Source organism: Rhineura floridana, chromosome 8 (genome assembly GCF_030035675.1).
Source record: "Rhineura floridana isolate rRhiFlo1 chromosome 8, rRhiFlo1.hap2, whole genome shotgun sequence".
Lineage (NCBI taxonomy): Eukaryota > Metazoa > Chordata > Lepidosauria > Squamata > Rhineuridae > Rhineura > Rhineura floridana.
Genome location: NC_084487.1, coordinates 42,035,591 through 42,059,968, shown reverse-complemented (window position 1 = coordinate 42,059,968; position 24,378 = coordinate 42,035,591). Strand labels below are relative to the sequence as shown.

The window sequence follows — 24,378 nt, the reverse complement described above, 5'->3', positions numbered from 1 at the left end:
TGCAATCTCCTTATCGTTCTTTAGTACACCTTTGACTCCCTTATCATCCAAGGGTCCAATTGTCTCCCTAGATGGTCTCCTGCTTTGAATGTATTTATAGAATTTTTTGTTGTTGGTTTTTATGTTCTTAGCAATGTGCTCCTCAAATTCTTTTTTAGCATCTTATTGTATTCTTGCTATAGAGGTAGCTTTCTATGTTCACATGTCATTTCACAGCCATCTGCCTGCCCCACCCGACCCCAAAGTGTCCTCATCTTCTGCCCCAAGATTCTCTATCCCTCCCCAGACCTGCAAGGCCTATCATGGAAGACAAATTCAGAACAAGGGTGGCCTCAGCCCACCCAAGTAGTCCGAGAAAAGGAAAGGAGGTGCAAGTCAATCACGCAGGTCTGAGAGTGCAGACAAGTGCTGGGCTTGCAGAGAAGAATGGGGAGGAGGAGAAAGAGGAGGCAGACAGGAGATCTAGGGTAGGGAAGAAAAAAGGATCCCTGTTGGCTCAGGGAGAGAAAGAGCTAATGTTGGCTTTTTAAAAAGTGGAGGGGAGAAAACACCCACAGAATTCATTGTAGCGTGCACTTTATGCCTAAGATACTGGTATAACACAGTCTGCAGCCCAATCCTGTAAATATTCTATCACTATTTAGGATTTCCAGATTATTATTTTTCTTCTCCTTACAGGCCACACAAGAACTCACAAGAACTCACAAGAAGGTAAGGGTGTAAAATAAGGAGCATCACCAAGGAGGGGAAATGTTGGAAGGGCCAAAAAAGCCACAGTGAAAAGAAACCAGAAGGGCAGGAGAAAGTTGGGAGAGAATCAGAGGAATGCTAGAGGAGATGAACATTCTACAAATTCAGCATTTAAAAAAAACAACAGAACTACACGCACATAATTCAGACCTAAATGCAGTGGCTACCAAAAGGAACTGATCTCTCCCATCTCTCAGTGAGCCTTTGGATGCCAAGTATTGCTTCTTCCCTGCCTAGGCATCACCCCCCAGAAGCCCTTCCTTGGTGCTTCCCCACCACCTACTCTCACCAGAAAAGGGAGCAGATGGCCTTCGGGTTGGGTACTGGCTTTGGTCATCCTTCTCTTCAGAGGTTTGCTGCACCTTTCTCCTCTTCCTCTTCCTCCTCCTCCTCCTCCTCCTCAGCTTTGGCTTCCTCCTGTTCCAGCCCCACCACCGCCTCCTCCCGCTTGGGTTCCTTCTGCTCTTCCTCCTCCAGCAGATCCACTTCAGTGCTCTGGTCCCAACATACAGTACAAAAGGAAGTTAGAGCAGAAATATATGGAAGACCAGCCTTGGGGATTCTAGCTCATCCATACAGGCTTAAGAAGTGGCTAGGATTTGGGCTCTGGAAAGAATCTTAGTTCCTGGTTCAGACAGCTGGTGGAATGTGGCAGCTGGGAGGCCGAGCTATGACTCAAAGTCCCCTTATTTGACCCGAGGGCCACATTCCCTCATGGGCAACCTTCCAGGGGCCACATGCCAGCGGTGGGTGGAACCAGACAAAAAGTGGGTGGAGCCACAGACTCTTACCTTTGTATAGTAGTTACATCCCATCCAAGCAAAAGTCAGAGGTTTCTGCACAAACACTCCATCCATCCATCCATCCATCCATCCAGGCAAGCAAGAGGCATCATCACAGGCCAAAGACCCATTCCGGCCAGCACTCAAGGAGAGCATGGAACAGGTCTGGCAAATGGGGTGGCCTGGGGAGAGGTTCTAGGGCCAGACAGAGAGGTTTGGGGGGCCACATTTGGCCCTCAGGCCTGAGATTCCCCACTGTTGCACTAGACGGACTTAAGCAAGCCGCTATCTCTTAGCTTCAGTCCCCCCATCTGCAATATTAGGAATAATAATACGAATAATCGCCCCTTACAGGGTTGCTGTACAGATTACAACTAGATACTGCATGTGGACTGGAGTGCTTTGAATGCGCAAAAGGTCTCTATATATAGTGGGTATTATTATTAGTCAGCTCAGGCCTTCTAGGAAATTCATGTTGTTATGGAATAATGAGCAAGGGACCACATGAGACACTTATTAGATGCTCGCTTTCCTATGAATTGTTTGACCTTCACCATCTGCAACATTTCCAAGTTTACAAAAAAAATCTGGGTACATTGCAGGTGTAAAAAAATCATATGCGGTGTGGAGAGAGTGGGCAGAGAGACGTTTTCTCTGTGTGTCATATAAGAACCATCAGTCATCCACTGAAGCTGAATGGTGGGAGATTCAGAACAGATTGCAGGACATATTTCTGCCCAAAGCACACTGTTAACCTATGGAACATGCCACCACAAGATGTGGTGAGTGGCTGCCAATTCAGAGAGCTTTAAAAGGGATTAGTCGCATTTGTGGAGGATACAGCTATCAATGCCCACTAGTCATGATGGCTATATGTTGCCTTCAGGGTTAGAGGCTGCATGCCTCTGAATGCCAGATGTTAGAGACTGTGAGTGGGAGGGGGCTGTTGCGCTCATGTCCTGCTTGCAGGTTTTCCACAGGCGTCTGGTTGGCCATTATGGGAAACAGGATGCTGAGCTGGGTGGGCCTTTGGTCTGATCCAGCAGGGCTCTTCTTATGTTCTTAAAGGAAAGTGTGATGTCTATGCTGAGCCCAAATCAGGTTTTTTTTTACTAGTTCTGACATGTCCAAATACACAGCAGTTCCAACCCAAACTCTCTCTTTTGTCTTACATCTTCCTCCTTTTTTGAGTGGCCAATACCATAAGCACCAGACAGTTACAGGGCTAATCCATGCTCTGTGGGTCAGCCCCAGTTGTTGGCCACCAGCGGTTCTTCTGGTACATCCCCAAAATGGAGTCATGCTCTCCAAAAGCCTTAGCTAACAAACCAACCCTGCTCCTTTCCCACATCATGCTTTAAATCCCTTATGAACATGCACAGGTTTTGAAGTCGGATGCCATGCCCCATGCCTCCCATTTGTCATGGAAGACCAAAGCAAAGCAGTGTGGTGCTAAAAGGTTTGCCATCTGGATATCTGAAAAGATGGCAATCAAGGAAGTGGGTTGTTGAAAATACGGGGTGCTATGAATTGCCCTCACCTTGGCTTTCCGGCTGGGCTCAGAACACAGGCCGCTGGGCGAACTGCACAGCTCCTTCGAGACTACACACAAGAACTCCGACTGGTCTTCATTCCCATAATTATAGGATGACCCAATGTTCACCAGCTGAGAAGAGTAAAAGAAGAGAACTCTCTTTACTGCAAAGGATGGCAAGTTTGATACACTGCATTTAGTACTCCAAATGTTTTTGGGAACTTGTTATAATTAATTTGGGCAGGACTTAAATTGAGGGAAAGGGGATGGGAGAGTGACATTTTTTTGGGGTAGCAAATAGGGATGCAGGACAAATTCAATGCAATTCAATTTAAAGGCAAACCTAACAAATTTGCACTTTCCTAAACAGTACACAAATTGAAACACAATCATCTTTTGAAATTTGCACTTCTCCTATTTTTTCCAGTGCAATTCTCTAGCCCATGTAATGTGTACATAAACAAATATACCAGGGTATAATGAAGAACCAGAAATTTTAGAATGTGAGGGGAAAGCTGCTCTTAAAATACTTGGAAATCACCAGGAACAGATAGCACACTAACAGAGTTGCTACAAGTTACTGAGACTGAATCTGTCCAAATTTTGACAAAAATTTGTCAACAAATATGGAAAACTAAACAATGGCCTACAGACTGGAAGTGTTCAATATATATACCAATTCCAAAGAAAAGGGATCCCAGGGAATGCAGTAATTATTGAACTATTGCCTTAATATCCCATACATGTAAAGTAATGCACAAGATTCTACAACAAAGGCTCTTACCATATATGGAATGAGAAATGCCAGATGTCCAAGCTGGATTTTAAAAAGGAAGAGGTACCAGAGATCATATCGCAAACGTATGTTGGATAATGGAATGGAGCAAGGAATTTCAGAAGAAAATCACCCTGTGCTTTATAGATTACAGCAAAGCCTTTCATTGTGTACATCATGAAAAACTATGGAATGCTTTAAAAGAAATGGGGGTGCCACAGCATCTGACAAGAGGCTACTGTAAGGACAAAATATGGAGAAACCAATTGGTTCCCAATTGGAAAGGGAGTGAGACACGGGTGTATTTTATCACCCTATTTGTTTAATCTATATGCAGAACACATGGAAAGCGGGATTGGACCAAGATGAAGGAGGTGTGAAAATTGGAGGGAATAATATCAATAATTTAAGATATTATACTACTAGGAGAAACCAGTAATGATTTGAAATGAATGCTGTTGAAAGTTAAAGAGGAAAGCACAAAAGCAGGACTACAGCTGAACATAAAGAAGACCAAAATAATGACAACAGAAGATTAATGTAACTTTAAAGTTGACAATGAGGACATTGAACTTGTCAAGGATTATCAATACCTTGGGACAGTCATTAACCAAAATGGAGACAACAGTCAAGAAATCAGAAGAAGGCTAAGACTGGGTATAGCAGCTATGAGAGAACTAGAAAAGGTCCTCAAATGCAAAGATGTATCACTGAACACTAAAGTTAGGATCATTCAGACCATGGTATTCTTGATCTCTATGTATGGATGTGAAAGTTGGACAGTGAAAAAAGCGGTTAAGAGAAAAATCAACTCAGTTGAAATGTGGTGTTAGAGGAGAGCTTTGTGGATACCATGGACCGTGAAAAAGACAAACAATTGGGTGTTAGAACAAATTAAACCAGAACTATCATTAGACACTAAAATGATGAAACTGAGGTTATCATACTTTGGACACATAATGAGAAGGCATGACTTGACTCACTAGAAAAGACAAAAATGCTGGGAAAAACAGAAGTGAGTAGAAAGAGGAAGACCAAACAAGAGATGGATTGATTCCATAAAGGAAGCCACAGACCTGAACTTACAAGAACTGAACAGGGTGGTTTAAAACAAATGCTATTGGAGGTTGCTGATTCTTACGGTCACCATAAGACGTAATCAACTTGAATGCACATAACACCAACAAATAACGTGGACAAAAATACATATATTTGTGAAATTAAAATGCAAAAATGCATTATATTGGGGAAAATTACTTTGCAAAAATGTGTGTATTAAGAGAAATTCACACTAAAATGCTGATGAATTTTCATAAGGACTTTTTACAAAATACACAAACTGATATGGAAATGGAGAGAACCGAACTTAAGATTGGAAAAATGAGGAACTGAGAGAAACCAAAACTGACAGATGAAAATGTGTAAGAGCAGGGGAAGATGACGTTGTGCAGAAGAGACCTGTGTCAATGCAAGCAGAAATATCTGTCATACATTGCTTTCCATGATGGTGGTCTATTCCCAGCAAGCCAAATCATGACTAGGGGTTTGACACATAGAGTGACACCATTTTTTTTTATTATGGAAGGGACAAAGGAGATCTGCAAGGTGAGCCACTTCACATAAAAATACTTGCCTTGCATTGCCACAGGGACTAATTTAAAGCAGCTGCCACAAGACAGCTGTTTCTTGCGCCATTGTCATCACAACAGGCAAACAAGAACAAATCAGTAAAAATGGGAAGTTTCAGTGCTCTGTAAGCTGCCTTTGAGCACATTCTTTGTTTTAGTTTTGCATTATTTATTTATTTGATTTATATCCCACCCTTCCTCCCAGTAGGAGCCCATTGTTTATTCATAAAGGTGTTCCATTCCATTTCTGCATTAATCTGCAATTTAAACAAAAACTGCAGAAAATATGGATTTTCAATTGATTTTTTTAAAGTATTTAAATATCTATTTTTTAAATCTCCGTTACACAATAATATATTTTATCCTAAAACATGCATTTAGTATATTGTTGAGCCAAGAACAGTTATTGCAAAATTCAGAGAAGCGCAAAATCTGAAGGATAATTGCATTCCAATCAATATAGTAGCCTACATAATTCACATGCAGTGTGAATTAAGTCAGTTAACTTAAAAATGCAGGCCACAGAAAAATTTCCTCCATCCTTCGTCACAGTTTTCCCATCCCTCCTCCCTGGCCTTCAACAATGGAGGTATCCAATCACTTTAGTTGTGATTATTATTTGTTTTCAAACTGTTTTTAATGTTGTATTTTACATTGCTGTGACCCGCCCTGGGGCCTAATAATAATAGCAATACCTGGACACGTTTCTCACAGTGCTCAATTTACGGAGAAAAAGGTGAAAGGGCATAATAAAGTCCACAAGTCCAGCCCCCTGCCCTCCAACAAATTTGAGCCAACATCCATCCTTGTAACCTTCTTTTTAAAAAGTCATTAGAAGAAGACGGAAAAGGCCCAACCCCTTCCCCCATGACTCAAGCACTGTTTTCCAGTTCAGCTCAGCAATTCTGCTGGTAAATAAACAGCTGCATTATGTATATTACCGCATTCCTCGCTGAAAAGGTTCCCAGAATTTATCTAAGGTCAGTAACAAAAGCAGTCCCTGTCTGCAGGATTAAAGTATAAAAGACAGGACACTTTCCTTTTGTGTTGCGAGAGATGAGGAAAACAAGCAGACTTCGGCACCATTTCTTAAACTTACAAAGTTCTTGTAAATACCAGCTTGAATTGAAACAGCTGAGAGAGAGAAGGAGCTCAGTGGAGCTGGTCTCTCAGCAGAACCAGTGTGGTGAGACCTACGTCCTATTTCTCCCTCTGCTACGGTCAGGTGAGTGGTCAGTGTGTGTGTAAAATCCATGACACTTTAGCTTTTGCCAACACTCATAGTTCTACCCTGGGAAAATTAAATTCATTTGTCTGTAACCCACCTCTTCCTGCATACCTGTTCAAAGCGCCATCCATCTGACATAGTGGAGACCATTTGTGTAAGTTCTTCCTCCTGACATTGCAGAACTCTGTACACGTGTTTTGGAGGCACCTAGAAAATGCAGGCAACAACATATGATGTAAGACTGGATCTGTCCAGCCAGAAAGATTCTCATTAGGAAAATAAGCCAGATGGAGTTATCAATCAATGGGTATCGTAGGACAGACAGAACTATCTCCTTGTTGTAGCAAATCAAAGACTGGGGCAACTGGCAGCTGTGAGTATTTATATCTATGTAAGCAAGAGAGGTATTTGGGAAACTGCTGCAGCTCAGTGGTAGATCATATGTTCTACCTGTAAAAGGCCCCAAGTTCAATTCCTGGTGTTTCCAGGTATGCTGGGGGAAAAACTCCTATTTGAAACCTTGGAGAGCCACTGCTGGTCAGCACAGACAATACAGAGCTAGCCTGACTTGGTATAAGGCAGATTCCTATGTACATCTGCAAATAATTATTTGAGGCCTTCCTCACCAATTCACATAGTTGCCAGTTCTTCAAAGGCCTCCGCACCTATCACATGAATGCTGCACGGCAGGAAAACATTCAGTAGACAGGAGGAGTTCAGAGCAGGGGTGAGACCATCGTTCAGTGCAGAGCATCTGATTTTGCATGCAGAAGGTCCCAGGGTTCAATCCCTGGCATATTCAGTTAAACGGTTTCAGTAGCCAGTGAAAGACTACAACCTTAGAACCACTGCCAATCATGACAAACAGCAATGAACAAGCTGGGCAAAGGGTCTGGCCTGCTTTAGGCTGGTTCCTATATTTTTTCCTAGAAAAGTGTGGTGGCTTCTTATCATGTTGCTGTTAGAGGGACAGGTGCCCCTTTCAAAGGGTGGGAATGTTCCCATTCCATCGAATGTCCACAGATCTCCCACTGCCTGTCAAACGATATATTTTCTCTGTTCCTGCCTCCTCTCCATATCTCCAAGCCTTGCACGGCACTGGATGCTCAGGAATATCCCTTTCCTATTTTGCAATTAAAACTGTAATCTGAGATCCAGGCTAGGGAGCGCTCAGAAACCATCAAGATTGGCCTGTTCTTTGCCAGTTCTGCAACATTTCCTGCTCATGCATGTTCACAATATGGAATTTAAATTGTTCGGCACTTTGCGGGAAGTGCAATGCCTCTTGATTTCCATCTCACATATGAAGTCCAATAATAATAACTACTACTACTACTACTACTACTACTACTACTACTACTACTACTACTACTACTACTACTACTACATAGGCCTTCTGTAGCCCACACCTGTGTTATAGTGTAGTCCTTTTCCTCCAGCCTGTCCTTGATTAGTCTGATTAGAGACCCGATGTTGTAGAATTCGGCTTCTTCCAGAACACCTAAAAATAAAGACATAAATAAAGCACAAGGATTGAACACCAAGCCACAGAGCTGACTCACCGTCAAACAACTCTTGACAAAAATACCCATGCTTTGTTACCATCTAGTCATTCTATAACCAGTCAGCTTGTAAATTCGGGAACTTGAGTCAAAAATATATTGCTGTAAAAACTTTAAAATTCCACAGATGAAATTTTGAAAAGCAACCAGCTACATGCAGGACCATAGCCATAACTCCACTTACAGGGAGTAAGTGTGAATCACTGGGACTTTGAGCTTAGTGGGCACATTAAAGACTAGCAGATTGATTGTGCCATACCCACAAGGCTCTTTTTGTGTTCCTTTGCTGCTGGCTCCTTAGGGATGCTTACATCACATGCAATGGAAACTGGTCCATCAGGGCGAGTGGGGCCCTCCCCCACCAGTCTACATCTACAACTAGTTCAGGGGGTGGCAGTGCCTGACCAGCTTCTTCCTCCTCCTCCTCAGTGCTGTGCTTGCAGAATTCAAAGGGAAGAGGATGGGGGCAAAAATGGGGCCTCTGATTGGCTCTGATTTCACCTACTGTTTGGGCTCCTTGTCATCTGCCCTACCAGTCTCAATGGGCACCAGCCACCACTGATCACATGGGTAGGCTCCATCTCATGGGTAGTACTCCACAATCTAGTGTCCCCCCTACATCAGAACAAGCTGGGAACAGCACCTGTTCAGCGGGTGAAAAGGGAAGTGCCGTATCAATGGAGTGATGCTTGTGTCACCCCATCAGCAGTGGCCAGCAGGTGGTTGTCTTAGTTGGCAGAGCCCAGCACAAAAGGGGACTGGCAGTGAATTAAAGGGGCAATCCCAAATTAAGAGCATCAGATATTCTATCCCACTAAGAAAGAAAGAAGGAACGAAAGAAGGGAAGAGATAGGGAGGTAAATAGAAGATAAACTAAACTCATACCTAAAATAAAAGGTAATGAGAAGAAACTTAGCATTTATATCATAAGCAAAGGATTGTAGACTTTTCATTCTAAAATGAAAAAAGTGCAATTATGGCTGGACAGAAGTTGGAAAAAATATTTTATTTTTCAAATCTCATGACTGGTGCAGGTTGCCGGAAGCCAAGATCTCCACAGCATCGTGGCGTTAAATGTCTAAGAGACAGCTGGAGTTTCCTAAATGCACAAAGAATACAGGTAACTGCAGTCTATATATCAAACATCATGATACACCTTGCAAGGGAAGATTCTAAACCTGAATAAGTGGATAGCAATGTTAAGATCAGGAAGCCAGAAAAAAGTAGGGCGCCTCACAGGATGGGGAGAGATGTATGATTAAGTGTGTGCTGAGCAGAGTTGATTCTAGCTATATAAAAGACACCAGCAAAGAAATTTAAAGTTTAAAGGAAAATATGTAGGGGAAAGAAAGATATGGGGATTGTTTGATGATGTATTTATACTCTGCTTTTAAAGCCAAGAAGCCTTCACAAAGAAAAAGAAAAAGACTTCAGAAAGATGGCACAAGTATAAAGATTCCCAGTTGACCTTAAGGATGACAATGCCATAGGAACAGGTGATACAAATGAGAGTGAAGAAAGGAAAATATGGCAGCTAATGTTGAAATAAAATCCAGAATTCTTACAATGCTGTTACGAGACCCTGGAGCGTGCCGGACTAGAATTCCCACCCCACGCCCCCTTCTGTGTGACTCGTTGTGCAATCCTGAGCAGAGCTTGGAAAAGTTACTTTTTTGAACTACAACTCCCGGCTGGGGCTGATGGGAGCTGTAGTTCAAAAAAGTAACTTTTCCAAGCTCTGATCCTGAGGCACTGTGTAAGGGACCGCTCAACGCCATGTTGGGTGTAACAAAATGAACCAAGAGAAATTGGAACAAATGTTATCTTCTCCTTAGCAGACTTCCCTCATGCCTAGCAGAGTTATCCCATTGTTCAAAGTATTAGAAAGTACCCTGAGTTTCTCAGGGTCAGCAAGAAACATACACACACACACACACAACACACACACACACAAAATCACCTCATACCCAGACCCTTCCTTTTGCGGGGGGGGGAGGGGTTTGAGAGAGAAAAAGTGTCTTTTAAAAAGAGAGGAAGGGAGGTAATGGAGATCTGAGCTCCAACACGTGTAACAACACTCTCAAAACAGGACTGCAGGGAGAGAACCAGGAAGGGATTTTGTGTCTCGGCACCAGCCTTGAGACAAACAGAATCCTTCCTGTTTTGGGGCCAGAGCTCTTTCACATCACTTCAGCTGTATTCAGCTGCCCACTCCTGGGCCTAGGATAGGTCACTCTTTATAGTAATAGGGTCCTTTGATCTCTTTAGTTTAACGTTATGAATGGGTTAGAATATTAATGATTAATGCTGCCACGCACGAATAATTTTGTAATGCTATTCCTCTCTTTTCTCTCAATAAAAGAAAGCTTTGCTTTAGTCTGGTTTGGACCTGCATTTCTTGGGTATACATGCACCATCTAGGCACATTTCAGGGCAAAGCGCTTGTTTTCTCCCTAGCAAAAGATCCTCCTCCTCTCAAGGAGGTGTGTTTCATGGGACATGTGGGTGGCAAATTCACACACTCAGGTTCCCAAGAACACGTGTCGTAACAATGCTCAAATCTGAAGTGGCAAATGATCACCTGAATATATATGGATTAGAGAAGCTGGCACACAAAATTGAAGTTGTAATGTATCGGTTACATCGAGAGTTAAATTGGAAGCAGCACCTAGTGCTTGAAAAATAGGTCCGCAAAGAAAGTTTTTAAAGTTATTAAAACCCAGTTTGGGTACTGGATCATTTATAGATCCCATGTACCCTTAATGATATGAAAGCTGGAGTTTAAAAGCCTTTGGAAAAAACTAAAGCCGAAGCACATCAAAATGGAAGAGATGGTTATGGAAGAAAATGGCAAATGGAACATAAAGTTAATATGGATTTTTCCAAAGGTAAATCATATCCTTAAAATATCGAACAGAAGCTGGACAGGAAGGAGCTATGGCCAATTGAAACAGACCAAATCTACACATAGAAATCAGTCAGAGCTACCGGGAGTTCTGTAAGCTCTAAATTTAATTGCAGGCTTTAAAAAAATTAATTGCCAACATGTGGGGGGGGGGGGAGAGATGATCCAGATCAGGATCCTCACAAGGGGGAGCTATAAAGGCAATTTAACACTTGCCTTCCAATGTGGGCCTGATCTGGATTGCAGTCCTCATGCCTGCAATTTGCATTGCCAAAAAAAAGTCCCAAATTGCAGACATAGTGATACAGGGGGCGGGGGATTGATTCAGATAAGGCCCACAGCAGAATGCAAAGGGTTAAAGCGCCAAGCTGCTGCTCCACGCTGTGGTCCCAATGTGGATACACCCCCCCCCCGTGAAGCTTGTTTGAGAGGGTTGGTCAACTATGAGCAAATCATGAATGTGTTCCACGTTAAAGTAGACCTATGAAGTCAATGCAATGCTGCTAACAGAAAAGGAAATGTAATTTTAGGATATCAGTAGGACCTGCAATAAAATGTTGCAGTGGAAAGAGCTCTTGTTCATTATTTCAGTCAGTTAGTCTATCATGACATCCTTCAAGATCCTCGATGCAATTCACACTCCCATTCTTTCATTTATTTAGTCAGTCCTCAACAGACAGACAGTAAGTATTCTGTGGCCACTGGGCATGTTCAGTGGGTTGTTTCTGAGTTTTCTCCACCTTAGAGGGTGGGAAATACTGTGGACCAGGACCAGAGCCAGCAGGGCCCCCAGACTCAAAGCCTTCATTTTTTAAAGTAGAACGAAAGTTACAAAGCAAACTGTACACACAGCGTTCATAGCAATTGCTTTATGACATACGAGCCTGATCACGGCTTTTTAGTGTTTTCAGGCAATGAGTAAAGACAGAACTGCAATTAATGAGCCCTATAGAGAAATTTAAGTGTCAGATCAGCAGCAGTTAAGACCCAAAGATGGCTTCAAAATGACCCAGGAAGTGCCTTCTCCATACAATAGAGACTACCTGATTCATTTTCAAGTCATTTTGGGGTATTCCCTAGTGTGTACAAGACTCTAGGATTCTGTCTAGGTTCAGACAATGCAGAAAGACTGCCTGGTTCACTTTGAAGGGAATGGTTCATTCTGAAGCTGTTCTCCCATCTTCCCCGGTGAGAAGTGATTGCTGCCCAGAGAAATAGTTAAGAAATGCAGGATTTCAGTGTAGCTGTGACTAGACAGTAGCATGTCCACCCAAAAACAAAAGGTAGCAGCAGTGGTGTAGCTGTCCAGGGTTTCAGGGGGTCTTAGACCCCTTACTTTTTTGGAAGCAGGGTCCCAATGTCTCCAGCATTCTATGAGCCAATCAGCATGAAAAGGGAGTGTGTTAGCCACTGAGATGAGTCTTCTTGCATGCTTCCTTGTCCTTTCCTGCTGATTAGAGCCAATCAGAGTGAAAGAAGGCGAGTCAGCCACTGAGAAGATTCTTTTCGGTAGCTAATACTCTGCTCTTTCATGCTTATTGGCTCCTAGGGACATTTGATGTGGGAGAAGGCATTAACAAGGATCTCATTCTCAACCAGCAGCAAAAGAAGGGGGCATGTCTGTGACTTTCAGAAAGGGACCCTTCACTTCTGAATTTGCCACAGCGCTGGTATCAGCATTCCTTAGAGGTTTCTCACAATCAAGTGGTATATGGATTTTGTTAAATAAATAAATCAAAGGCTCAAATCTTTTTTGCTCAAAAGCAACACAGAGAGAGAGACGAGAGAGGCAGAAAAACTGCCTATTTTTACCTCTGCTGAAAACACTGCTGTAGCTATGATGGAGGTATAAATAACCACACCAAATACTCACAGAATACACTCCTTGATGTTTAACAATTAAATCTTGAATTATCCAAGCATGGGCATCTGAAGCTTAGTTGCTATAAATCTTAAATCTCCTTTGACACCCTACCCCGCGATCTGAAATACCACACCTACCATTGCACTGGATGTAGCACTGACAGCCTAAAATGAATTGATGAAAAAACCTACAGTAACCTGCCTGGCTTGCAACTTAAGAAACTTGAGATCTCCCTGAATGCCAACCCTAAACCATGCAGACAAAAGGGCTCTTATGCCTTTAACAACTAACTGTGTAACAGCATGTTAAGCCTTTTCTCGTATGGATAATAGCTTCCCCTGTTGACATTTTATCTGCCAGACATCTTATTACCTGCGTGTGCCCCCCCCCGGATTAATTTTTTGCCCTCCACCCCATCCACATGGAATACAAATTTGCATATGACACAAAGCATATGCAAATTTTATACAATCCACACTGTGTGTGGATTGGGCCCTCTGCCGCAGATGGGGTAGAGGGCCCAATCCACACACAGTGTGAACTGGCCCAACAATCCTGTTGGCACTCCTGCTCCCTCTTGCGTAGTTTTCGCTATAAAAGCAACAACACTCACTTTTGAACATCAGAAATAAATGGAATGATATGATTAGGAGGAAAATACACAAAGATGTGGAAGTATTAATCCAGTTGTACATGGACAACTTGGAATCCTGAATCGATCGCCCATGCTTAAGTGAAAGGAAGAGCTACATTAATAAATTAATAAACATGGAGTACTCTTTTCGATTAATATAAGTACAAAGGACCAAAGATAATGCAGAGATGAACAGTATATTTTCTGAATACATTGCTGTGGTACTAAAATGCAGGAAATCCATTTAGGATAAATGGGGTGCAGGAAGGAAATGTCCCATGAGGGTGAAATGGTTTCTGCACCGAGTAGAGTTCTAGAATAGCCTCCCAGAAACTCTAAACAGCAAGGCAAGTCACACAGAAAACAATTCTTAAATTATTGAGCTAACTGATGCCCTACTGGAGTAAAGGAGGCTATTTTTCCATCCTAAACTGTTTTCTATCATAGAAGAGAAATGGGATACAGGAACAATGCAAGGTGCGAATCAGGTCAGGTGCAAGAAAATATTGTCTCCATACAATGAACCCTTCAGTCAACCATGACCCATCAATTCATCACCATGTTGTGGATGCATGAAGGAGGCTGCCCTCTCCAGAAAGACAAATCTGTGACCTCAATAAGCGATATAAGTGTGTATTTCTTTGTACCATTGATGGTCCAGTTCAATTATTAGTCCCATGTGGACATAATTCTTGTTAAGCTTATTCTTCAGGCACTTCCATTGCACAGCTCTGGTCTACTCCTCTGCCCTCAGCTTATGGCATACTGCAATCTGGACGATCAAAAGCTATGCTATGTTATTGGTTAGACCAATTTTTTTAGGAATGCTTTGAGTGCAATGAACAAGTCCAAGCCTTGGGGGTGGGGAGGCAGGGGAGAAAAGTATATGCTCTACTGGATCAGGAGATCTGGGTGGCCCAGGCTATGACCCCACTCCCATGAGGAAAAAAAATAAGGCTAAATTGTATATCATGCTTTATGTTTATTGAAACTTATTTCCCTGCATTCAGTAGTAAAAAGTGTGGTGAGGCGAAGATGCTGACCTGACCTCCCAGCAGGCGAGTTGCAGCTGGTTACTGGGAGGGGTAGAGACAAGGTAGCAAAAAGGACAATGCAGTCAACTGGTGCACTTGCACCACACTGCCCTCCTCACTACCTTGCGCCTCCCCGTAAGCAGCAGCAGCTCACCTGCTAGGAGATCAGGTAAGCAGCTCTGCCGCACCAAGCCATCCACTGCTACCTGTATCTGTGGTTTGAATTCAATGTCAGTTCTACTCAAAGTAAACCTACTAAAATTAATGAACCTAAGTTAGTCATGTCCATTAACTTCAATGGGTCTACTCTGAGTACGACCTCTTTGTCCAGGTCTCACAAGATTGTCTGGAGCCAATCAGAAGCAGTACTAAAGGTAGAAGAAGAAGCATTATGAACGGTGTGTTTCTGGTTTAAGGCCCTTATCTAGAAGAGAGCATTTGTGCACAGTTAAACATGGAGTTCTAGTTGAAGAGAGGGAGAGATCTGTGCTCCCTTATGTGACATGCTCTCAAAAACAACCAGCCTCAGAGTTCCCTGTACCTAGGGAGGATGGAGGAACAGATTAGTAATAATAATCAAGGTCATTCATCCTAGGGAAGTGGAAATTTATGTTGCTGGTAAGATTTACAGCCTTCACTCTGACTTTGGGGATATTCACTCAGGATTTTTTTTTTAATTTATTGAAATATATATAATTCACACTTTCATAAAATACTTCAAGGCGGTATACAACATACAAATAAAAAACAGTAAAAGTATCCATAAACTAAAATCATCAGTAGATACTGGCTAGTTAAAAAAGAAATTTCTATTGTGAAGGCCTGTCTAAATAGTAACCTTTTCAGACGATGTCTAAAAGACAGCAGGGAGGATTCCTGCTGAACCACTCCTGGAAGCGAGTTCCACAGAGCAGGGTCCACCACGTTAATAGCTCAGTCACTGGGGGAGGCCTAACTGAGCGTCAGGGGTGTGGGTAACCACGAGAAGTGATCCATCAGAGGAGCTCAGTGATCAAGGTGGAGCATAAGCAATCAAATAGTCCTTAAGGTAGTTCAAGCCCCAAGTTGATTAGGGGCTTGTGAATTAACACAAGTATCTTGACCCTGACCATTTTTCAGTGAAAACAACAAGAGAGAGAAATACACTTTTAAAGTTATTTGGTCTGTTTATAAATTGTCTGCAGCTATTCCGTTAGAATAAAAATTAAAACAGCAACAGGATAATACCTTTATTAGGCCCAACCAAAAAGTTGCAAAACTTTGTAGGACTCTCCTTCAGGCTGGATGTTCTGTTAAACAAAAATTGCAGATAGAGAGGGACGGGGCAGAGTATAAAAGTCCCAGCATATGCCATGGTATGATTTCAGTTATAAAGAAAATGTCATTTCAGAATTTAAAACATAAAAAATTACTTCATACAGATGAGATTGTATGAATGAGATGGCATCATAATAGGAGGGGAGGGAGAAGGTGTTACACGTTTATACTGGGTCTCCCAAAAACTGTGCTTGGGCCCTAATGATGAGTGCAATCTCTGTGCAAGGCAGATGGATTTAGCAGGACTTCAGATAACCTTGGAGCTAGAAATACTATCAAAGAGCATGTCCAGAGGCTAGGAACCAAGATGATGAGGGGGTCTGGAAGCCATGTCCTCTGAGGAACCACTGAAAGAGTTGGGCTCATTTGGCCTGGGAAAGAGATGTTTAAGGTGAACATGATGATGGCCTTCAAATACCTGAAGGCCTATCATGCAAAAGATGGATCAGGCTTGTTCTCTGTGGCTCCAGAGGGCAGGACTGGAACCAATGAGAAGAAATTGTAGGGAAGGTGATTTCATCTAAATATTAGGAGAGAAACTTCCTAACTGTCAGAGCTGTTCAACAGTGGAACAGACTGCCTCCGGAGGTGATGGGTTCTCTCTTGCTGGAGATATAAGCAGAGGCTGGGCAGATATCAGTCAGGGATGCTGCAGTTGCATCCTACAGTGCTGCATTGGGGGGTTGGACTAGATGACCTCAAAGATCCCTTGAAACTATATAAATTATATGCTGTTAAGCTATTCCCTTGAAGAATCATATGGTCCCTCAAGGTTATTCCTTCCTAGCAGTAGGGGTTGAAAGAAGATCTCCTTAACCTGCTTGTGATGGGGCTTCACTGATTTTTGTCATGAGCGCCATGAAAGGACTGCAGCCACAGCAATTTTGCAGTGGTCCTTTCTCCATCTGCTTGCTGGTAATGGCCTTTGGAGTGTTGATGCGAGATGCTGCTCTGTGCAATGTAGGCAAATAAAAATTTGCCATCCATTTTGTTAATCTGCGGTTATTTGCATCCATCGCCTCCCCAGAGGTATGCAGAACCTTCTTTGACAGCTAGGAAGCAACAGCGATAGGCACTTAATGAATCCACAGAGGAATTAAAACGACGCCTAGGAACTAGCATTCAGTCATTACCCAGATCCCGTTCAGACACGCCATATATTTGGAACTATGCCCTTGCAACATCTCAGCTCTCTTCTTCAGTGAAGTAGATGAATAAGCAACTATGTCCATTAGAACCCTGAACCCATTATTCCACTTAAAATAGCCTTGACGTCCCCTAAGGAATCATGGGAAGTATAGTTTGTGAAGGGTGATGAGCGTTGTTAGGAGACCCCTATTCCCCTCACAGGCCTGCAATTTCCAGAGTAGTTATTATTATTATTTATTAAATTTCTATACCGCCCCATAGCCGAAGCTCTCTGAGCGGTTTACAACATAAAAACAAATACAATATATAATATACAATTCATATTCAGTACAATTAAAAGGAAAAATACATCACATTTTAAATAAACATAACTAAACAATAAATCTCAACAATGTACATAACATAACAAAATAAATAAACCGAACATAGTTCCCTGTGATAAAAGCTTGATTGTTAAGCCACTCTGAGACCTGTAGCTAAAAAGCAATAACCATGTACCATCATTATCCCATAAAGTGACTGGGTCTTCAATAGCCATCAGAACATCAAAATGCTAGGTCCTTGTTTAATTTCAGTTGGCAACTGATTCCAGAGGGCTAGAGCTGCAACACCAAAAGCCTAGTTTCTAGTGCACATTATGTGCGGCTCTGAGGAGTGCTGTTGCCATGTGGGGATACATGGGCGAGGGGGTCCCTTAGGTAACCTGTTCCACCTGCCTTCTGCTCTGGCCCAGAGGAGATGGGTAAGCAAAGCATGGTGCTGAGGAAGAGGAAAATCAGAAATTCCCACTGCCTGCTTGCTCATTGGCACTGTCTGGCAAGCAATCAGGTGGTAGCAATCAGGAGGCAGAGTAGCAGCCACAGCTCTAAACACAGAGGCAGTGAGGGAGTAAGTTGACTGAGGGAGAGGGAGCCCCAATGAGGGCATCATGCCCAAGTCCCTCTCCCCATAAAATCTGGAGCTGACACTGGGTACCCTTCTTATACTTCAGGGCTCTGGGATGAAGGATGCAGCATCAAACTCTCAATTTGTACCAAGAGGGTAAACTTTAAACATTTCAGACACCGAAGTACAAGTGTATTCTCAAGGATCAAAACATGTTGTCACAGGACAATATATTAGCACCATTCCTTGGACTCCATAAACAAAACTACAGTAAATGACGACATCCCCTTCACACATATATCATGGACGCAGGCACTAAAAGAGAAAGAAAGAGGCCACGTCTGCACTATACATTTAAAGCAGAATCAAAACCCTTTAAAAAGTCATGGCTTCCCCCAAAGGAGCCTGGGAACTGTAGTTTGTTAAGGGTGCTGAGAGTTACTAGGAGACTCGTATTCCCCACACAGAGCTACAATTCCGAGTTCCATGGGAAGAATTCTGGGAATTGTCAAGCCACTCTGAGAACTGTAGCTCAGTGAGAGGAATAGGGGCTCCTAATAACTCTCAGCACCCTTAACAAAAAACAACTACAGCTCCCAAGATTATTTGGAGGGAGCCATGGGGCTAGAGAGAGAGGATCCATTGTAACACAGGAAAAACAAGCACCAGCACTGTATTTACAACAGATATTAGCAGTATTCTAAGTAAAACCTTCCCTTTGGATAATTTCTTCTCAGTTTAAGAATCTCACAGGCTATTTGGAGAGGTCTGGTGGGCCTAATTAGGCCCAAGGGCCAGACGCTCCCCACCGCTTGTTTGCAGGATATGGGCTAGTTCATCCAGTTCTTAGTCAGCTCAACTCATGCCTCTAGGCACTCAGTTCATTCCACTGCCCATTCCAAGTAACGTAAGGCAGTCATGCACCTGGGTGTTGTAATTTCACCCATCTGAAAACTTACCTTCCTCTGCCATATCTTTATCCAGTACTAGCTTCCCATGCCGGAGGAAATTCAGAATGGGTCCAAAATAAGTGGGGTCCCGATCTATGAGGTAAGCACCAGTCTCATCCTAAACCAAAAAGCAAACAACAAATTGTAAATTCTATCTCCTAGTGCTTTAGAGTTCTTTAAATGTGTTAATAAACGTGTGGATGGGGGTGATCTGGTAGACATTGTGTGTTTGGGCTTTCAAAAAGCTTTTAATAAAGATCCTCACTGAAGACTCCTGCATAGAGATGGAGGAGAAAGTCACTTCAGTTTGCATTTAAAGGTAAATCTACCAAATTCACACTTTCCAGAACAATACACACACACAAAAAGCATGCATTATATTAGGAGAAATTGCTTTGCAAAAAAGTGTAGATTAGGCAACTTTCCATACAAAAATGTGTATATTGGGAGCAATTCATACTAAAATCAATTTTCATGAGGCCTATTTTTTTAAAAAAATCACAAACTGATGTGGAAATGTAGAGAATTTCAGACTGAAAAAATGAGAAACTGAAATTGACAGATTCGTCCATCTCTGCTCTTGAATAGGCAATATTCAACAGATAAACCTTGGAACATAACCTACCGTTCTGGTCACCAAATCTCAAAGAGAGTAGGAGTGAGGATGCTTGTGACCAAATGCAGCTGTGCCAGCAACCATGTGCCCAACAACTGGCTGTCAGAGCTCATAAGATTGCTGTGATGTAATGGAATGTTCATATATCTAACTATTGGGAAGGAAGCGGGAGCCATGGAATCTTAAGAGTCAGCATTGCTACTGTGAAAGAAGTGAAATATTGGTCTGAATAGATAACAGCTTCATAAAAACGGTTTAAGGCCAAGAGAAGTTGAGTATAACAGAATGCAGAGGCTAGAAAGTGTTACGTTGGACAGGAGCCAAGAAGGCAGGAAGCCTAAGAACAGGAGGGGCTGTTGCTGTTGAAAAGAAGGGACGAGGAGAAGGCAGAAAATGTTGCATATTGACAGCCAAAGCTGCAGGTTTTGGGTTATCTCTCTCTCCCAATCCCTCTCCGCAACTAGATCTGAAGAGAGACAGCTTGTAAAATTTGAAAGCTGAAATTTTATAGAACCGCATACTTTTAAAATTCTTTCTACAATAAAATATACTTTACGTACCTAAATCTGTATCACTGCAAGTGCATCAAGAGCCAAGATAAACTCTTGGACTTCAACGCCAATAGTGCAATCCTGTCCAAGCCTACTCAGAAACACACCCCACTGGGTTCAATGGAACTTATTCCCAGGAAAATGAATATAGGATTGCAGTCTGAATACCTTGTCTCGGGCTCCCTGGGAGATGGAGGAAGCGACCTTAAATTCGTATGGTTGTAGTCGACGAAGCCCTACCGAGAGTGGACCCACTGAAATTAATGAACCTAAGTTAGCCCTTGTCTATTAACTTCAATGGGTGTATTCTGAGTAGGATAAGCATGGAATGCCAACCATAGGCCGGATGGCTGACAGAAGAGTCTTTATGGAGTGAAATGCTTCCTTACCAGCAGCATTCAGCACGCAGAGGAGACACAAAGGCAACGATTATATCGCTTTTGTATGAATTATATATATACGTAATATAGACACATATGTATAATTTATCCTTCGGTCTTGTCCGAAAGTTGTGCGCTTTTGAGATAAGAGCGGAACAAAACAAGAAAATTATCTCCTACGGGGAATTTATCATCACATTCTCACCCCATGCGTACAAGGCTGAAGCGATGCTGCAATCGCCCAGGGGGTGGGTGGGGGGAAACATTACTGAATAAACATGCATTATTTTGTTTGAGTTTTTTTTAAATCCAGTGGGCATCAGTCTAGAATGATTCTTTCCAGAAAAAGGATCCCTCTACAGGATTTGCCTCCGTAAGCGGCCACGTTTTGTTGTCACGGCCATGCCTTTTCCAAATCACCGAAGTGCCAGATAGAGTGAGAGGACCATATCAACTGACGGTAAAAAAAGAAAGAAAGAAAGAAAGAAATTATAATCTAAAGGCCCAGTATAATTTTGCATGCAAGCAGACGTGACTTTGCAATAAAAAGAAAAGAAAAAAGCCCGGCTTCTTCTGAGGAGTGAGCTTTGAAAAGTGCACGGCCACCGAAGAGGACAAACCGGAGGGAGAGCCAGGCGCTCAGCCTGCAAGGTTACTCTGGCGTATCCTCCGTGAGTAGAGCGAGCCCTTTGTTCTCTCCCTAGCCGAAGGCGCAATTATGCACGCAGCCCAGTTTAGGAACAAGCACTGGAGCGCGCACATGTCCGCTGAATAATAGCGATCCTTTGCGGGCAGAGATATTATCCCGGTCCTTGCGTGCTTACCCGATCCGACTGGAGTTCCTCACCCTGGCACAGACGGCAAAGGAAAGATTTCTGTTCGCGGCACAAGGTTTGCCGCGTGGTTAAGAAAATCGTGCCTCCGACGTTCAGCCTCACCCATTTGCCTCGGCTGCTAGGGGGTAAAGGCTGCTGGGAGCTCTCCCACGCGTAAGAAGCCCTCCGTACGGCTTGCGTTTCCTCCCCTCGGTCCATCCTCATCTCTCTTTCTCTCCGTCTGTCCCTCCTACTTTCACAAGTAGGCGGGACACAAATTGCAGGTGCGGAATGCTGGAGGATTCTGGGACTTGTAGTTTTCCATGGGTTGAGCCACCACAAAGGAGGCTGTATCTCAATGTGGAGGTAGGGGTTCTCAGTTGTTGTCATCAGAAACTCAGAACATAAGAAGAGCACTTCTGGATCAGGCCACTGGTCCATCCAGTTCAGCATCCTTTCTCCCAGTGACCAACCAGATGCCCATGGGAAACCGGCAAGGAGGATCTGAGCACAAGACCACTCCCCACCCTCCTCCTGCGTTTACCAGCAACTGGTATTTAAAAGCGTACAGCCTAGTCTGAAAACTAGGGCAGGGATTGGCTTAAAATAGATCTAGATCCACTATTAGATCTCTGAATGATTTGCAGCAGGGTTTCTGACTCTCAGCGGTTGCTTAACAGTGTTCTTCAGCCTTGGGTCCCCAGATGCTGTTGGACTACAACTCCCATCATCCCTCACCATTGGCTAAACTGACTGGGGAAGATGTAGACCTCCTCCACCACCCTCAAATGAAAATTAGGCTGCTGAGACAAAGAAAGCATGGAGGGAAACCTGAGGTGGATTTTCATGTGAAAGGATAGTATCAGTTCTGGTACTGAAAAATTCTTAGGGTGAGCTTGTGTCTCAGTGGTAAACAAGCACCTGCTTTGCATGCAGAAGGTCCTAAATTCAGTCCCTGACATCCGCAGGTAGAGCTGGAAGAGAACACTGTCTGAGACTGTGGAGAGCTGCTGCCCATCAGTGTAGACCATACTGAGCTAGGTAGACCAATGGTCTCAATCAGTGTAAGGCAGATTCACTATGTTCCTATTTAAAAACAAAATAGGTCCCACAAGGCTGAAGTCTGCCCACTCCTGAGCTAAGAGCTCCTTTGAAAGGGGAACACAAACAGATTGTGGTTATGATTGTGCCTAGCCCCAGTAGCTCTTAGATCTATATTTCTAATAGTGTTCCCCACAAAGTAGATCCTCTGGGATCTGAGGCTTTTGATCATTATTTAATTGCTTAGGTATGCATGATGGCCTGCATTATAAATGAGCACACATGCCATTGTCACATATTACATCCCTCTATATGTATCTTTAAAAGTTGTGCAGGGGAAAGGGAGAATTTCACTTTGTGGTTTTTCCCATTACAATGTTACAAGAAAACCTGCACTTGGCTGAATTTTCTCTTCTCTTAAAGATACAGAATCATTCTCAGGCCCTGAGCCTGGCCCACCCTATGTGATATTAAGCGGTGCTGGTCAACTAGTACAGGTTCCTTACCAGCACTGGAGGAGTTAGACATTGTTTTGAGCTTATTTTTATGAGATCAGATCTAACTGCCTTTTGAGCAATGTGGCCGGTCAAACCTGGGAAGCTGCCTTATATTGAGTCTGGCCATTGGTCCATCTTGCTCAGTGCTGGCAGCGGCTCTCCGGGGCTTCAGAAAGGGAGTCTTTCCTAGCCCCTACCTGGAGATGCCGCAGACTGAACCTGGGACCTTCTGCATGCAAAGCAGATACTCTGCCAGTGAGCTACAGCTCTTCCCTAATGAAAAGGGTTGGTTATTTATTTACTTAGTAGACTGACATCCCACTTTTTGACTAGAGTCCTTAGAACAGCTCACATCTATAAAATGCAACTGACACACTATGTTCAAAAGACAAAAACGTACAAAGTCACCAGCCCCACTGGAGCAAGACCCTGGCCTCTGATGTTCCTTCCCAAGGGCAAGTGGTGGCACTTTGCCAGGGAAGCAGTCCAATTGGATTTTTCCTGTTCCTGCCTCCGCTGCTCTCTTCTTCCTTTGACATTATGCTGGACAGACTAGTCCATTGCTAAATCTTCCTTTCCAGTACCATTGTATCACCACCACGTTGTGCAACTGCTGCAAGATGATTCAGAGCGAATCTTTATGGATACATTTGTTTGGCCATTTGAAGGGGAAGCAGAATGGTGTGATTTCCTAATGCTGTTATGTAAACTGTGTCTTGGTTATTCATTTGCTTCAAGAATTACTCCATCCCACAGGAGAGACAGTGGGGTGTAGTAGTTAGCATTAGACTAGGACCTGGGAAGCTAGGGTTCAAGTCTCCCCTTGGCCCTGAAGCACAGTGGGTGACCTTGGGCCTGTCACCCTAACCTACCTCACAGGGCTGACATGGAGGATAATATAGAGGGCTCCTTGAACGCCATCTTAAATTTCTTCTCCACACCATAATAAATAAATGTATTTCTTAAAAAAAAAAAAACTCCCAAATTTGTAAATCTCTTCGCTGGTATTCAGTAGCTTGTCCTTTCTTATTTTATAGTAATGAAGTGTTTCCATATTTGAAGCAGGACTGCCTATGGAAGTATAGATAATTACCACAAAGCACCTCCTGGACCCTTCACAGAAAATGCTTAAGCTGGGCTAAGGACCATGACAAGTACCACCGCCCAATTATATACTAGTGCTGTTAAGTATGATGTGCTCCCTATGTTAATTTCAAGGCAATGCCCCAATAATTTGACCCAGGGAAGACAGCAGATGATGTGGAGGTAGAAGTTAACAGGAAAGAATTTCACAGCTCTGGTACATTCCAGTAGGGCAGAGATGGGGGACCTGGGGCTCAGCAGACGTCGCTGGACTACAACTCCCATCACTACTGACCTTTGACCATGCTGGCTAGAGCTGATGAGAGTTGGTCCAAAGAGGTATGGCAGGCCAGAGATTCCCATCCCTGCAGTAAGGCATGGGAACTAGGGGGCTGTGC

General features: G+C 43.2%; 1 protein-coding gene across 1 annotated transcript; it reads right to left on the bottom strand.

Annotated features, from left to right (window-relative positions):
• On the bottom strand, positions 1-21,777 carry KCTD17 (potassium channel tetramerization domain containing 17). The gene is made up of 6 exons (XM_061582792.1): positions 21,369-21,777; positions 19,007-19,115; positions 8,107-8,198; positions 6,809-6,904; positions 3,073-3,198; positions 1-1,245 (listed from the first exon to the last, which is right to left on the bottom strand). The coding sequence occupies exons 1-6, from the start codon at positions 21,747-21,749 to the stop codon at positions 1,096-1,098; spliced, it is 954 nt and encodes a 317-aa protein (XP_061438776.1). The 5' UTR covers positions 21,750-21,777; the 3' UTR covers positions 1-1,095.
• Between the last annotated feature and the right edge of the window lie 2,601 nt (positions 21,778-24,378).